The 18,087-nt window shown below is 39.2% G+C and overlaps 1 protein-coding gene across 1 annotated transcript; it reads right to left on the bottom strand.

Annotated features, from left to right (window-relative positions):
* Window positions 1-516: 516 nt before the first annotated feature.
* Window positions 517-9,114, bottom strand: LOC136832907 (uncharacterized). Its single transcript, XM_067094565.1, has 2 exons — window positions 7,615-9,114; window positions 517-570 (listed from the first exon to the last, which is right to left on the bottom strand). Exons 1-2 carry the CDS (start codon window positions 9,112-9,114, stop codon window positions 517-519), a joined length of 1,554 nt encoding a protein of 517 aa, XP_066950666.1.
* Window positions 9,115-18,087: the final 8,973 nt, after the last annotated feature.

Genomic DNA, 18,087 nt, shown 5'->3' with positions numbered 1-18,087 from the left:
GAAGTAAAAGACTAGAATTTCAAATTCCCCTTTCACGTTTAATTCATCTTACGCTAAAGAAAGTTGGGTCGGCCGACGTGACGCCCTAATCTAGCCCTGATCTGTACCGCAGGGACAAGGGGTTTTGGGGGAAACGCGCTGGCCCTGACCCAGAGAAAGGCGGCAGACGGGTCCTGGCAGACTGAACGCAACAAGAATTTGGGGGAAGGCCTAAAGTATACAAAAGTTGCTGATGGAAACCCAGGGAGTAAATATGCTGCAAGCATTTTCTGGCTAATAATTGCGGATAATAAAAACGCACTTTGCAAATACCATGCCACGGTTCCATTAACCCAGGCAGAGATAATGAGGCCTAGATCGGAAAGCAAACACGAAAATGCCTCGTCGACATTCTGAAAGGACACAGGATTAAAAGGAAATTTTTAAAAAATATTCTTCTCTATTTTTCTGCTGAAATATATTGCCAGTTTTTATGTGCATCTTTTACTCTCTTCTCCTTTTAAGTATGCACTCCTGCTAGTTCTTAGACACATCACTAATCACCAAATCCTCATCAACTACTCGACTAATCTGATATAGCCAATGATAAATAAAAATGTTAAATTTAAAATTTTTCATTAGTTAAATCTCACGGAATTTAACCTCTCAATCGCAAAAAATTTTCATGTCTTAATCGCAAACATTTTCACTTTTTAAACTTTCAAATGTTCAATCCTTCATCTATTTTCGCCTTCCAATCAGATTCGATTCCCCTTTAGAATCGGTCTTTTTCACATCTCAATCCCAACACACTGACTTCCCGTTCTCGTACCGGTTTCAACCACCACCCCCTACCCCTTTATTTTCCATTAGGGAAGCGAACGCAACCAAAAATACACTAGACAAAATAGGAAAAATAAAAGGGGGTGGGGTGGGGGGAAGGGTAAATAAGCAGAAAAATTCCACACGTGAAACGTCAAAAGGAGGGACGTGATGTCATGAGTGGAAAACCGGTTGGGTAAGGGAGAAGGTGGAAGGGAGGGGGAGGTGGAGGGAAGGGAGGGGGAGGGGGAGGAGAGGAGAGAGGGAGACGGTAAGGGGAAGAGGGGGGAAATGGAGACTTCCTCAGGAGGAGGAAGAAGAGTAATGTTGACATGGGAAGAATGCCTGTGAGGAGGCAGGAGGGGAGAGACACGTGACGCGTCACGAGAGAGAGAGAGAGAGAGAGAGAGAGAGAGAGAGAGAGAAGGGTTTAACAGCCTCAGGCAAAGGAAAATAGATGACGTCCAGTGCTTTGTGTTACCATTAACAACAAAAACAACAACATATCTGTTTAATTCTCTCTGACCATTAGTCAATAATCACATGCCGGCGGAAATTCCCCTGATATCAAAACAAAGGGCATTGTCCACGAATACCCTCGATTTCTACCACCACAATTTGAAATCCCTGGTCAATTTTCTAAGAATGTGATCTAGACTTATTTGAGATAACTATTTTCTTTCTTACAAATTCCTATGTCTTTTGTTGTCTTGTAGAAGAATATTAAAACCTGTCAGACCTATCTCTGATATTCTAAGCGCAAACGGCATCGTGGCCGAATGACACAAATAATTCGCTTCCCACTTCCGGTTTCGACGTTTCTCTGAAAGGGAGGTTATCGGAATTTACGTGTTACGTAATCGCCCTTTCCATAGGTAGGGGTGACGTGATCGGAAATGAAAACGGTAAGTGAAATCATATACTGAAATGTTTTTCGAAATCATTAAGCAAGGTATTTGCAATCGCTTATTTTTCCGAAATCATTAATTAAGGTACTTAAATTCACTTCTTGGTGTTTTTTTTTATTTCCAGACCTCGTGGCCTTACATCACTTTACCGATTTTTACTATAATAAAATGAGTAAAATAGTTAGAAGGCCATGAGGTTAATCCCTGCCTAATTTCATGTAGATCGGTTGAAGAAAAAAAGTTACTAAAAGAAGCGAAAAAATAATTTACATGAAAACACAGTTTACAGTACAGCTGGTTTAATGTATACTACGAATAATCACAAGGAAGATGAAAACAGGTAAATATAAGGACCGCCCTGTTTTGAGAAGGTCTAGTCGCGTGTAGATTGGCTGACGACAGGTCGGTGAGATGGGAAAACACCAGAATAAGAGGTCAATGAAGCGAAGGACCTCAATATAAATAATTCTATATTGTACATGCAAGATCAAGGGGAACAGAAGTGTGATCACCATTCTTAATAGCTATGAAGCAGCTTACTTGTTTCGACGTAATAAAACAGTTAAAAAATGCGCCGAAGTTTCTTCAGCGCAATCGAGTTTTCTGTCCGCCCTCATATCTTAAAAATTAGTGAGGCTAAAGGGCTGCAAATTGGTATGCTAATCGTCCACCCTCCAATCATCAAACATACTAAATTGCAACCCTCTAGCCTCAGTAGTTTTTATTTTATCTAAAGTTAAAGTTAGCCGCGGCTCATACATGTGCAGTGTCCCATGAAACCTTCAGTTACGGCCCGGTGGCGGCCTGTCCTATACCGCTGCCAGACGCACGATCATGGCTAACTTGAACTTTAAATAAAGTAACACCTACTGAGGCTAGAAGGCTGCAATTTGGTATGTTTGATGATCGGAAGGTGGCTGATCAACATACCAATTTGCAGCCCTCTAGCCTCAGCAGTTTTTAAGATCTGAAGGCAGACAGGAAAAAAAAGTGCGGACGGACAAAGCCATCTCAATAGTTTCCTTTTACAGAAAACTAAAAAATCCCGAGAGGGAGCGACATTCGCCTTCATTTAGTTATGGAACTTCATCCCACCCACCCCTAACCATCCATACTTTGTTAGGGGAAACGGCTTAATGTTAATATAAAAAAAATAAAAATCAACCCAAACAGCCGAGTTTCCATCGACCGCCTCAGGGAAGAAGTTTTCGAACCCGAAAGGACCTAAAAATAAGAATTCGGGGGATTGTCGTCTCGGCCTCAGGGTCGTCATGTACTTGATCGATACGGAACGCGACGTATATAGTTTTACAAGGGTCGCGCGCGCGCGCGCGCGCGCACACACACACACACACACACACACACACAATCATGTAACTAAATATATCGTAGATTGAAAGACTTGGCCTACATTGAGAGAGAGAGAGAGAGAGAGAGAGAGAGAGAGAGAGAGAAGAAGAGGAATTAACATAATCAGGGTTATCATTTATATGACATGAGCTAAATATCTGAAGTTATTAAAATATGTATGTATGTGTGTGCGTATACACACACACACATATATATAAATAATGTATATATATGCATATAAATATATATGTATATATATATATATATATATATATATATATATATATATATATATATATATATATATATATATATATATATATAAATGGTAAAACAATTCCTACACTTAAAAATTAAAGAAAAATTCGAACTCCAGATTAACCGAATGACTCTAATGTCAAATTAAACAAAAAACGGCCCTAAACAATAAGCATGCGACCTATGTTCCCAATATGCTTTACCTAAAAGCAAACAAAGCACATATCTAAGAACGTATTTACGCAAGAGTAGTCACTGCAAAGCAAAGTTTTCCCTTTGAACTCATTCGAAAGCAAATAGAAGACGAAAAGTTTTAACTGTTTGTATAGACGAAACCCATTTACTGTAATGTGATACATCATAATTACTAACACTTATTCATTACTGAAATTCGTTGTTATTACAAAGACATTACAGTGCACTGTACTCCATGAAAAATTATACAGTGCCTCATCTCTTCAAAAGCACAAGGGAATCCAGCAAATTAAAAACATTACCGAGTTAATAAATAATAATGCGACCTCATTATTATTTATTAACTCTACAGGCTACAAAACCTTTCAAAATCAAATATCGTCATTAGAGAGTAGACATCACGACTGCAGAAAAGACTTCCCACATCGAAAATGATTTTGGATGTTAGATGAGATTGAATCAAGAGCATTTAAAACAACAACAATCTCCAAAAGCTCTCGATGACAAACAACCCTATCACAGCAACAATTACTGACAATGATTTCGGTAGATTACTGCATAATTAGGGGACCCTTCATACGCTCGTTAGACTTGGGAAATCTGATTACATTGTGAAAAACGGCCGGGGCAACAAATCTCACTAGAATATTACACGCGTTCCTTTGTTACGGGGAATGAATGCACGAACCAAGGAGAGAGAGAGAGAGAGAGAGAGAGAGAGAGAGAGAGAGAGAGAGAGAGAGAGAGAGAGAGAGAGAGAGAGAGATCCCAATGACCCAAATCTGACAGACCTCTTAGTAAATGAAAACTGCGAGGCATGGGCCTTACTGTGCATGCATGGGGCATTAAAAATTCAATGAGAGAGAGAGAGAGAGAGAGAGAGAGAGAGAGAGAGAGAGAGATCCCAATGACCCAAATCTGACAGACCTCTTAGTAAATGAAAACTGCAGGCATGGGCCTTACTGTGCATGCATGGGGCATTAAAAATTCAATGAGAGAGAGAGAGAGAGAGAGAGAGAGAGAGAGAGAGAGAGAGAGAGAGAGAGAGAGAGAGATCCCAATGACCCAAATCTGACAGACCTCTTAGTAAATGAAAACTGCGAGGCATGGGCCTTATGCATGGGCATGCATTAAAATTCAATGGGGCATTAAGAGAGAGAATGAGAGAGAGAGAGAGAGAGAGAGAGAGAGAGAGAGAGAGAGAGAGAGAGAGAGATTGTTTTTATTGAGCTGGCTCTATGCCAGAACGGGCTCTTCTCATAGAACAGCCCGGAGAGAGAGAGAGAGAGAGAGAGAGAGAGAGAGAGAGAGAGAGAGAGAGAGAGAGAGAGAGAGTTGTTTTTTATTGAGCTGGCTTTATGCCAGAACGGGCTCTTGCTCACAGAACAGCCCGGAGAGAGAGAGAGAGAGAGAGAGAGAGAGAGAGAGAGAGAGAGAGAGAGAGAGAGAGAGAGAGAGAGAGAATGACGATGATGATGTTTTTGACTACGATGGCTTTATGCCAGAACGGGCTCTTGTTCATAGAACAACCCGTAAAGTGAGAGAGAGAGAGAGAGAGAGAGAGAGAGAGAGAGAGAGAGAGAGAGAGAGAGAGAATCCTAAAGGACCTCTTACTAAACCAAAACAGGCAAGCACGAGCAAGCGTAGGACTCCTCCAAACATCAAAATCTAACATAAACAACACTACTTACATTATATGTGGCCTACCCCTCCCCCCCAAAACAGAAACGTCTGTCAGCTTACAAATCATGAACAGAACTAATTCACATAATGATATGCCTTTTCGTGTTCTCGTTACTTAGTCGTACTGTATGACATGAACTTAAACAATTAGAACAACAAGTCCCTCATATAATAAATAAAGGACAATGCCCTTATTATCCACGTGATGCATATAAAAACACAGAGAGAGAGAGAGAGAGAGAGAGAGAGAGAGAGAGAGAGAGAGAGAGAGAGAGAGAGAGACGGAACAAAGGAATGCAAGTCACATTAAAGGATAAAAGTGTATTTATTGGATGGACTGACTGGATAAAAAAAGAAAAGACATAATCCTTCATAAATAATATTGGGATTCTCTTAATTCTTTCATCTTCCCTCATTTCATTTTCTCTCATTCTCTTAATTCCTTTCGAGCTGAAATCCACCTCTAGCTTCACTGACGACTGGTTTGTTTCTATCTAACTTTAGCTGACGCAAAAAAAAAAATCTACAACCCTCTATTACGTTTGATGTTTATACTCTACCCTAATTAACCAAAATACAGGGTTACGATTAAATTCATAGCTTCCACAGCCTGGTCCCATTACCTAAAATACGTCTCACTGTTTACAATCTGGTCCTACTATTTGCATTACATGACTAAGTTGACACCATGACACCACCGTCTACATTACACTCGCTTTTCCAATCCCCAGTCAGTGACCCATGTAAGTGGCATCGTTTTCATAATCTGTTCCTATTATTTGCATTTCAAGTACAATCAGACACCATCATCTAGATTCCAATCTCTAATCCTGAGTGACTGATCCATGTAAGTGTCATTGTTTTCATAATCTTTTCCTAATATTTGCATTTCGGGTTTAATCTGACACCATGATCTAGATTCCAATCTCTAATCTCCAGTTACTGACCCATGCAAGTGTCATCGTTTTCATAAGTTATTCCTATTTGCATATTTCAAGTTGAATCTGACCATCATCTAGATTCCAATTTCTAATCTCTAATCTTCAGTTGCTGACCCATGTCAGTGTCATTGTTTTCATAAGTTATTCCTACTATTTGCATTTCAAGTTGAATCTGACTATCATCTACTGTAGATTCCAATCTCTAATCCTCAATCACTGACCCATGCAAGTGTCACTGTTTTCATAATCTGTTCCTACTACCTGCCTTTCAAGTTTAATGTGACCATCATCTATAGATTCCAATCTCCCCCAATCCTCAGTCACTACTCTACAACCCGGCCCCTCATCACTCGCATGACTCATCCGTGCTATGCGAGCAATTTCTTGGTCATGCACTCCAGTAGTACATAACTCTGGAACCTACCACGGCAGTGACCCTACACACACACATGAAGGAATGCCTTCGTGCGTGTCTGCACAGAAGGACAACCACATAAATTCGCTGTAAATAGTTTCTCGAGGTGTAAGGGGTAATCGACATACGGTGCACATCATCTACATTCTGACCTGTGCTAACATTTCTACGCTCTCTGTCTGTTATGGATTTTTTTTTTTTCAGAGAGAGAGAGAGAGAGAGAGAGAGAGAGAGAGAGAGAGAGAGAGAGAGAGAGAGAGAGAGAGAGAGAGATTCCTTATGTCAAGTAGGGATTTAGTCAAATTTAGTCATCAAATTTGCAATAAAATCCAGAGGATTACTACATTATGACGGAGTAATTTACGAAAACCCTAAGACATTTTCCACATTCGAATTTAAAAATGTTGAAAACATCACCTACAAATGTTAACTTAAGTAAAATAATGATCAATCTTTCATTTAGCAATATAATATTATTTTCTAGCACTTCTGTATAATTTTATATGCAAAAAAAAACCCGTGTTATAATCGGTATTTTTGTATTTTACTAATTCCTCAACTTCCAGATGAGAAAACCAACAGTTTATTTTTGTCATTATTGAATGTTTGCAAACTCATGACGGTTTGTGAAACAAAGAAAAATCGATGAAATATGGCGATGACACTAAAATTTAGTTGCTAACAGAAAATCTAACAATAAAGTGATAAAATGAAATCACCGAGAAAATTACAAATACTGACAGTATACGTTTACTACTAAATCTCCCTACATCTTCTAGGAAAAAACGTGTAAGGCGCACTGACGTTTCTGTGATATAAAATATAAACCTACAGTTTAGCAAACAAGATTGTGCTTTGGGTTATAACCTCATACACTAAAAAAAACAACTCTCTGAAAAATGGTCAGAATAAAATTATTATTCTTGGCGTTTCACAAGACCATCCGGAGGGGGAGGGGTGTCCCACCAAGAGACTCGTAACGGCACATATAATCAAATAACCATATATAATCAAATAAAGTCAACAGTGCCTTTCCAATAGTATCACCTTGCCAAGCACTTACCGGAATGACAATGTCCGGAACGAGGTTAATCTGGGATTCGACGGAATCCCTCCCCGAGATGAAATTATTCGTGCGGCTGCGCGGAGACTTCACCTTCGGGGAGAGGCATCCTCCCAGGGCATCTTTGATAACGCCCTGGTCCAAGGACACGGAAGAGGAGTACGAAGTCGGCGTCGTGGACGCGGTCGATGATACAGAGGTCTTGCCCTGGTCGAGATCAGTCGTGCTTGAGTAGTGTGACGTGGGGCGTCCGTTCAGTCGACTGTTGTGGGAACTGATGCTGCTGCCTATAGACTTCGGGACCGACGATCCCAAGGGAGTCCCTTTGGCACCGTGCCTCTTGAGGGCTTCGTTGATACGAGCCAGCCCTTCGTATATCGCTACGACGGAGGGGCTCCTTTCTCGATCCACACTAGGAGGGCGGCTTCCTTCCTTCTGGTCACCTTGTCCAGATCCAGAGGGCGTGGTTCCGTTTTTAGAAGGGAGAGAATAGTTCCTGGTACCAATCCGACGGTCATGCAAATCGCAACTGTAAGTTCTCGTGTACCTTTTCAGCTCTAGATTACTACTGCTGTAACTGCCAACCCTTTCAGCACTTCTACGTTCTGCCAAGTACTCCCTCTTGCGTCGGTTAGTACGCCTTTCCAGGGTTGCATATCCGTTCACAAAGGCAGATGGGGTTGGCGAAGGAGATGATGACAGTTCAGCACTGTTCTGGCGAGAGTACCTGCCAACTGTAGTACTCGAACTATTTACAGACAAGGGCAGTTCCCCACTGTTGTGCCTAGAGCCCCTTCCTGACGACGAATAGGATTCTGTGCAGTTGCTCAGGCGGGAGTAACTCCTCTGTCCTGCAGAAGGCGTAGCTGAAGAGTTTAATTCTAAGCTGCTCCCTCGAGAAAAACGACACGGGCTTGATGTCAGCTCCACACTGCTCTGTCTAGAACCTCTTCCGCTGGACAATGAGCTCTTATCTGCAAGGTCAGCATTTTTCTCGGCAGAATAACGGCTCCCATAGCCCGACAAGTCGTTATTACTGGAATACAAGTTACTGCTGCTTCCTCCTTTGGAAATACTCGTCCCGAGAGAGCCAGAGGAGTAATAATTTGGCCTAGCCGACTGGGACCCTAGTCGAGAGCTATACGAGGAAGAACTGTTGAGGTTTCCCACAGAATTGTAATCTGTAGAGGCACTTCCCCGCCTCAGTGAACCGTACGAAGAGGTCACTGGGGAAGCAGGCGTCAAGTAGGAGGAGGAGGAATACGCCGAGGTTAACCTGCCACCTATAGAACCCGATGCCTTATTTGCATCCCTGTCGAAACTACTGTTCCTTCTCCCACTTGTTCCGTAAGACGTTCCAGAGTATTTCCTGGCTGTGTACGACATTTCTGGCTGGCTAGGCGCAGATACCGTGTCCAAGGCAGTTGTGTGGGCACCAGAGTACCTGTAACGACGCCCTCCTCCTCCTGCCCCAAAGCTTCTGGATAAACTTCTATCCATGATTTCAAGTATTCCAGGTATTCAGCACCTAAAACTTCATGCAAGTATCTCATAGGGACTCGAGTGTCAGATACTAGCTTCCTTTATTGCATACGAACTTGATAGCCAGTTCTCTGTCATTAATGAAAATCAAAACACTAAATGCCATACAATAAATAACAATTATTTTCCGTGTAGCTTTACAAAACAATCACAGTTCATTGAAACTATATAAAACTTAATCTTGAAACATTTTATTCGTCCGTGACTCACAGCAATTCTTCGTAATTCAATGAAATCGTTCCTTAATTACTTAGCTATTTCAGTAACACTGCAATTACCAATCCACACATTCTTTCCAAAACGTCCAGGCCTCCAGCGTGTCTAAATAATAAAGAAAAACAGCCGAGAAATCCCACAAAATGAATCACCAGACAGCTCCACCCAATTACCAGGGAAATTCTCACCCCAGGTTAGCTTCATAACCTTACTCATTCTCACACAATTATCACTCCCCCTCATCTTTCTCTCCTTCTCTCTTCTTTTTCTCACACTCCCTTTCCCCTTTCTATTTATAAGAAGCTGTATTTCTCAGGTAAAGTGACCTCTGACCTCCAATTATCGATTTCGTTCTTCTAATGTGTTCTATCTTCCAATACCGTAATATAACAAGTGAAAAATGCGCCAAAGTTTCTTCAGCGCAAAGGAGTTTTCCGTACAGCGTATAATCAAGGCCACCTAAAACAGATCTATCTTTCGGTGGTCTCGGTATAATGTTACATGAGCCGCGGCCCATCAAACTTTCACCACGGCCCGGTGGTGGCCTAGCCTATATCGTTGCCAGATGCACCATTATGGCTAACTTTAACCTAAAATAAAATAAAAACTACTGAGGCTAGAGAGCTGCAATTTGGTATGTCTGATGATTAGAGGGTGGGTGATCAACATACCGATTTGCAGCCCTCTAGCCTCAGTAGTTTTTAAGATCTGAGTGCGGACAAAAAGAGTGCAAACGGACAGACTAAGCAGGCGCGATAGTTTTCTTTTCAGCAAACTAAAAATGGACACAGGAGCAAAAATAAATAAAAAAAAAAGTTTAAAATTTTAATGTCACTGGATAAAGAAATTCCTTGTCAAATATTCTTACGTGCTACTTCGATAATGTATCTTGCACCTCTTGTGCACAGGGTAGTACCTTTTTGCTTCTAATTCTTCCTGACCAACAGAATTCATATCAGGGGAAATGAGACGAGACAATGGGGAAAGACAGCAACGATGGAAGAAATGAGACAAAAAAGTAAAACTTGAAAAATTCAAAATCCATTATTTTTTTTAGAAGTTTGTGAAAACGACTGTAATTAAATAAAGGATTACAAAAAATATTTTGCCATTCTTCCATCATGATCAGCCTTTGAACTAGTACCTGTACAGTATTTGATACGTCTGGAGTTACGTGAAGCCAATGTCAACAAACAAACAAACACACAGAGAGAGAGAGAGAGAGAGAGAGAGAGAGAGAGAGAGAGAGAGAGAGTATAAGAAATAAGGCATTCTTTTCTTTAATGATGAAACGAGAGAGAGAGAGAGAGAGAGAGAGAGAGAGAGAGAGAGAGAGAGAGAGAGAGAGAGAGCAAAGTATAAGAACTGAAATTTTTCTTGAGAGAGAGAGAGAGAGAGAGAGAGAGAGAGAGAGAGAGAGAGAGAGAGAGAGAGAAACAAACGTATAAGAACTGAAGAAATCTTTTCTTTAATGATGAAACGAGAGAGAGAGAGAGAGAGAGAGAGAGAGAGAGAGAGAGCAAAGGTATAAGACCTAAGGAAATCTTTTCTTTAATGATGAAGAGAGAGAGAGAGAGAGAGAGAGAGAGAGAGAGAGAGAGAGAGAGAGAGAGAGAGAGAGAGAGAGAGCAAAGGTATAAAAACTAAGGAAATCTTTTCTTAAAGGATGAAACGAGAGAGAGAGAGAGAGAGAGAGAGAGAGAGAGAGAGAGAGAGAGAGAGAGAGAGAGAAACGTATAAGAGCTAAGGGAATATTTTCTTTAAGGATGAAACGGATGAGAGAGAGAGAGAGAGAGAGAGAGAGAGAGAGAGAGAGAGAGAGAGAGAACGTACAAAATCTAAGGCAATTATTTCTTTCCGCCTAAAACGAATTAATAATTACGAAAGCTTTCACAATTTAAAAAAGTATAATAGCCGATTTATAAGAATAAAAAAAAAATAAAATAAATAATCCACTAAGCAAATCGTTTCTCATAAGAAAATCACTTGGTATTTTCTTCCCCGAAAAACAGAACTCGTTGCCTTACAAAAAAAAAAAAAATTGTTTCACAGAAGACAATAATTGTTAAAAAAAGAGATAATTGTTTCACAGAAGACAATAATTGTTTGTCAGAAGAAACACCAAATTAATTGTCCCCACTGAACGTTACAGCGTCTTTCAGAGAAGAAGAAGAAAAAAATAGATAAAGTCAGTCTTTCCCAAATATGAAAGGAAGGCGTTTCTACGTAAGACAAACACTAGCGGTTCTGAGTCGACATTTCAACTGTATTTCAAAGAAATTTATAATGTTCATAATGTTTCGTGGGCTCTATACATTAAAACTGCATCCCAGCCTTGGTGGGTATACTCACTGCATTAATGTTTATAATATTTGTGGGTACAACAGACCAGAACTCTTTGGTCACTTTTAGTGGAAGATTTAAATTTGGAAAAAAAACTTTATATCTGGGTAAATCATGTTAAAAAAATCCCACATGTTAAAAAAAATCCCACAATCTCCTTATAACTGTAGTTTAACTTCAAAAATGCATAATAGCGAACCCCAGCTCTCACCCCCACACAAAAAAAAAAAACCCTCGTGATAAAAAAAATGACATAACCAATTAAGAAAGCAACAATTCAAACGATTGCATGAACTATGGCGTGCATCTTCCGTGGAGTTTACACATCTCGCCCACCTTCATTCTTGTCTTCCTTCCTTGCTGTGCAGTTTAAATTAATTAAAATAATAGGTTATTTTTACTGCTTCACAATGTTTTGCCCCCGTATCAAACGCGATGGTTTCAAGATATAAAAAGGTCAGTGGTTTTTATTTTGCTTGAATTTCTTCTTTTGCTTAATCTTGTCCGTAGAAGTTTGCCTTTATCGTTTTTTGAAGAATATGTTTTACCTCTGCTGACCTGATCAGGGCATTAATTAACGTGCAGACTTAGTTCCAAGTCGACTGCAGTGGGGCGCAGAAGGAGTGAACAGGAAGAGGAAATATTTGTGTGTGTGACGAGTAAGTCAAAAAATGTACATCTTTCTATCACAGGAACTGGACAACTTTGACGAGATATGATGGTATTCATTACCTTTATTCTCACATGGATCAAGTTCGTTATCTTTAAGTATCTTCCTCCCATTCCTTTCTTAAATTACATTCTGCAGTGGGGAAAAAGGGGAGGTAAGAGTGTGTTTTAACGTCCTAAAAAAAAAAATAAATAAATAAATAAATAAATAAATAAATGCCACAGTTAATGCAACTAACTGTGCACTATTCAGCAACGTCATTTGTTTCCATAACTGATCCAGAATTCTTTGATTATGTTTAAAATTATTATTAATTTTTGATGGGCTGAGGGTGAGTGAGCAATGATGGCTTCTGCATTACTCTCCCTGGGAAGGACAGGTTCGCGTGTATGCAATTTTTACATGAAATTAAAATTATGAAGATGCAGCAGAATTGCAATATAATACTGTAGCGGAAAGTTTTCTAAAATGACAGGGTAAAATGGAGTGCATTCGCATTTGAGTATATGTCGTTCTGCCCAAGTATTCCCCTAAGTTTTTTTTTTCCTTCCCCTCTTGCTTAGAGAAGGGACTTGGGAAATTAAAAAATACCTTTCTCCGTGTCTTGTCTAGACAAATTACTCTTCAAATTATCATCAAAATTATCATCATTATACTCTAAGAGTCACCGAACTCTTAAAGACTGCCAAGGACAGGGGAATAGCACTGAAACTTATTTAGATATAAGTGACGCTGAATATTTTAATAAATTAAAATAGATTCGAGCGGTACAAATAAAGTGAACCGTCACATAATGGTAACCACAAACTACACTCTTTAACATATGGTATGTATGTGTATTAATAATATATGTTTATACATAGGCTACATACATAAATACATACATTCCACGAAGGAAAGAGAAACAATGGAGTGCTGCGAGGCCTTTCGACTGTCGTCCTTTACTTAGCAGACGACAGTCGAAAGGCCTCGCAGCACTCCAGTGTTCCTCTTTCCTTCGTGGATATTGTCTTTATTTATATATTCATCACGTTCCTTACTTTCGTGTGTCAGTTATACATTATATATATATATATATATATATATATATATATATATATATATATATATATATATATATATATATATATAATCTATAGCTTATATATTGTCCTATCACACTTCCGTCTTACTTCATCTAAAGACCACCGATAATAACCCTTTCATTAGGAAATCAAGTTTTTTTTATTTTCTTTTTTGATCAATCGCGTCTAAGTTCGAATAGAATTTTCAGTTACATAAATTCACATTAACTTACAGGAATACAAAAGGACATTCTGGGGGAACCAAGCCGCTGAACTAATTGGTAAAACACTGCTGTATTTTTATTGCTTTATACCGCAGAGTTAGCGTTACGCCCGAATCTAACTTGGCAAATGTCAATGCATAAAATGATCCAATGTTGAAAAGATCCGATAGTAAGCTCTTCCAGATATAACGTCGATGGAATCTCATTCTCGTAGATGGAATCTCATTCTCTTAAAAAAAAAAAAGCCTCGAAGAACTTCGGCGCAATCGAGTTTTCTGTACAGCCGCTACAGTGTATCATCAAGGCCACCGAAAATAGATCTATCTTTCGGTGGTCTGGGTATAATGCTGTATGAGCCGCGGCCCGTGAAACTTCAACCACGGCCCGGTGGTGGCTATCCTATATCGTTGTCAGAAGCACGATTATGTCTAACTTTAACCTTAAATAAAATAAAACAAAAACTACTGAGGCTAGATGGCTGCGATTTGGTATGTTTGATGACTGGAGGGTAAATGATCAACATACCAACTTGCAGCCCTCAAGTCTCAGTAGTTTTTAAGATCTGCAGGCGAACAGGAAAAGTGCAGGCGAACAGGAAAAGTGCAGACGGACAGACAAAGCCGGCACAATAGTTTTCTTTTAGAGAAAACCAAAAATGGCAATAAAATGACTTAGACAAAGTACTCATGAATAAAATAAGTTAATTTCGGGTAGACTGCTTAAAAAAAAAAAAAAAAAAAAAAAAAAAAAAACACACAGGATATCTGCAACTTACTAAACGCTCCGTATTTCTTTTACCAACGTCCTACAAAAGGGACTGTATACAAATGTAAATCGTATACCCTTCCCCATTAAATCGTTTAACCAGTTTTTCATTAAGAACCGGAAGGATTGGAGAGTAAGATAAGAAATACTTCACGATTCCCTTCTGCCTTTCATTCGCGTGAGCGCAAGCAAATAAGAATAAAAATTCCTTCCTCTGAAAAACTCTCTCTCTCTCTCTCTCTCTCTCTCTCTCTCTCTCTCTCTCTCTCTCTCTCTCTCTCTGTGTTGACCAAAGGTGGTGGTGCTACAGTTTATAGGCGAATGGGGCATAGTGTTTATTCCGGGCTATAAAAAGCAACCTGAGCCCTTCTCGCTCCCGACTACAGTGAAATGTGCGCTCTGCAGTTTCTCGCTCAGTTCTTAACTCACGATTCGACTCTTCCAAACATTTAGCATTTTTTTTTTTACATTGTTAATCAAGTAAATAAACCCATAAGACAAGTGCACAAGTAATTTTCCCTATACTATCTGGTCCACCTAAAGAAAAAAGCTCTGAAAAAACTAACTGTGGTCACACTTATGTAACAGAATATCCTACTTCTCAAATCTAGGAAAAGATTCATCCTACTATCCTGCTTCTCAAATCTAGGAAAAAATTCAAGATTATCCTCGTCGTTGAGACCAAAAGACGACATAAATGCTGAGTTTGTTGAACAAAAGTCATACTGTTAATTCTTTATATATCATGGCATTCCTATCATATTCGCTTTCAATAAAACCAGAATACTCAAAACACGTGTTAAACTGAAAATAAACAAAACTATATATATATATATATATATATATATATATATATATATATATATATATATATATATATATATATATATATATACATACATACATACATACACACACACACACACACACACACATATATATATATATATATATATATATATATATATATATATATATATACATACATACATACATACATACAGTACATATATATATATTTACACACATATATAAATATATATATATATATATATATATATATATATATATATATATATATATATATATATATATATAATAATTCAAAGAGTGGTGAAGACTTGTTCGAACTAAGTGAAGTAGCTTCATATAAGATAAAACAATAATCCCCCACCTCCCTTTCCCTAACACCACCCACAAAGCCCAACGAATAAAAATGGACCTGCCAAGAATCAACTAAAATAGGTCATCCTGATACCTGTGTGGCATTCACGTGAAACATATTGGTAATTACCGCATTTTAACAGCTTCTTATTTTATCAGGCCATTATTCTAAAATTGTCTTTAATGAATTTTTTTTCTTTAAAGTTTTCATAAACCGAAAGAATTTCGTCCACATACAGAGACAAACAAACACACAAACACATACACACACACACACACACACATTGATCATTTATATCTCGGAAAAGACAATCAATCCGCTGTCAGACGTCACACATTTCAGTCTTTACGGTAGTGAAAACTTTCAAGTTTACGATTTTTTACAATATTTTTGTTTCTGGAAAAACTAAATGGCCTTCAAATTAAATATATAACCTTTTAATATCACATTTCGTCTTCTTTCTCAAAGTACAACTGATAGAAGTTTACGCCTTTTTACAATATTTTGTTTTTCTCGAAAAACCACATGGCCTCCAAATAAATATATAAACTTTTAATATCACATTTAGTCTTCTTTTTCACAACCCATTTGAACGATAACGTAATCTTGCTAATTTTTTTTTTCCTGGAGAAACTCAATGGCCTCCAAATAACGTATATAACCTCTTAATATCCTATTTAAGTCTTGTTTCTCAAAATACAATTTAAAGATAACGTAATCTTCCTCATAGCTTTGAAATTGTTTCTGGAAATTCACTTGAAAACAAACAACATAAAATGGCTGTCAATCACCAGCACTGAATAATAGCAAGCGTAAGCTACATACGCTAATTTCACATATAAAATTTTATATCCAATTAGGTTTGCTTTTACATACAACTATTTTTTTTTAAGAGACTGGTCCATAATATTCCGCTCAGTATACATGGACACTTCCTCAGGAGGTATAAAATTCATAAGACTATTATTTGAAAACTAAAATTTTTTCTATCCGTATTTTTCTGCAATTTCATATGCGATTTCCTCTGACAAACAAAACTAAATGCAAATATTTTCTGGTACGATCAACTCATGTACCATCACAGTATTTCAACAATTTATCACAACTACAATCACAACCATATAAATCTGATAACACTGACTGACGCCATCCGTAAAATATAAAAAAAAAAAAATACCCGCAGCATACAACACTATAGAACAGTGACCTCTCAATTAAAATAACACCACACACGGCAACCAATTGCACGCTCGGACACTTCACGTAATATGCTTCCCGTTTCATACTCCAATAACACGACACGTGACGAGCCGCCATTTTCTCCGGGATTATCATGTGCGGAATTTTTCCCCCCAACGGAATCGCAACTTGGAGGAACGGCGGCTTCTCGCGGACCGTTTCCGTTATCAAGGTCCAGAGAAAGGACTTTGGGGCGTTTATGTATGATGTTTTTACCTGTTTGCAATCAATGACGGCGTGTCGTAAAACCACGCATGGCCTAGGAGTAACCACCTTAATACTTTAAAAGTTTCTAAGGCACTTTAACTCAACACGCTCAAATATTAACACGAATATTTTAACACAAATATTATAACATATGTAACCATGAACTGTCTGCATGGCCTTATCAGCGAAACTCCAAAACTCCACTAGAGAACTTTCGAAACAGTTCCACAACCCCTTAAACGGAAGGGCACTCTCGGGAATTCGAGGCCGCATGCCCCAATCAATGACCTGACGAGCGACGCTTCCTGGCAGCATATAGAGAAGTCCTCATTAATGCCAACAACAAAGAAGGAGAGACCCACAGATCGCTTCCGTCACCACCGGCACAAGACTACAGCACTACTGACACACCGACTATACCTCATCAGGCAGCGCAAGTAGTGCCACAGGTGAGGAGGAGGAGGAGGAGGAGGAGGAGGAGGAGGAGGAGGAGGAGGAGGAGGAGGAGGAGGAGGGAGGAGGAGGAGGAGGAGGAGGAGGAGGAGGAAGGGCAGGTAGGTGAGGGGAAGTTACACAGAGGGGAGGCAAAAGATTAGGAAGGTTGGCCACACACGGAAGCCACCAGAGAAGGGGAACGCATGAGAGAGAGAGAGAGAGAGAGAGAGAGAGAGAGAGAGAGAGAGAGAGAGAGAGAGAGAGAGAGATTCACTTTTAGTTTATTATTTACCTGAAATTCTACAGTCCTCCTGTCAGGTCGGCCCAAGCAATAAGGAGTTCCGAAGGGAATTCCCCGAAGGCTCATTCACGGAAGATATGCGACATGCGATCGCCCCCTCAGCATCTGCTTACGCAAGAGGGGGGTGAGGGGAGTTTCTGGGGGGGTTGCTAAGGGGAGAGGGGAGATTTCATTGGGAAGATACGCGTGTGGGGTTGCAAAATGGGGAACCCCGTACTAGCATGCAATCTCAACGAAGTAAATTTTATATGGATAAAAGCTTGGCTTTGAAGAGTAGACCAATTATACGCAACATAATCCGT

This window comes from Macrobrachium rosenbergii, chromosome 50 (genome assembly GCF_040412425.1).
Source record: "Macrobrachium rosenbergii isolate ZJJX-2024 chromosome 50, ASM4041242v1, whole genome shotgun sequence".
Classification (NCBI taxonomy): domain Eukaryota; kingdom Metazoa; phylum Arthropoda; class Malacostraca; order Decapoda; family Palaemonidae; genus Macrobrachium; species Macrobrachium rosenbergii.
The sequence above is the reverse complement of the archived record's forward strand: the minus strand, read 5'-3'. Positions and strand labels throughout refer to the sequence as shown.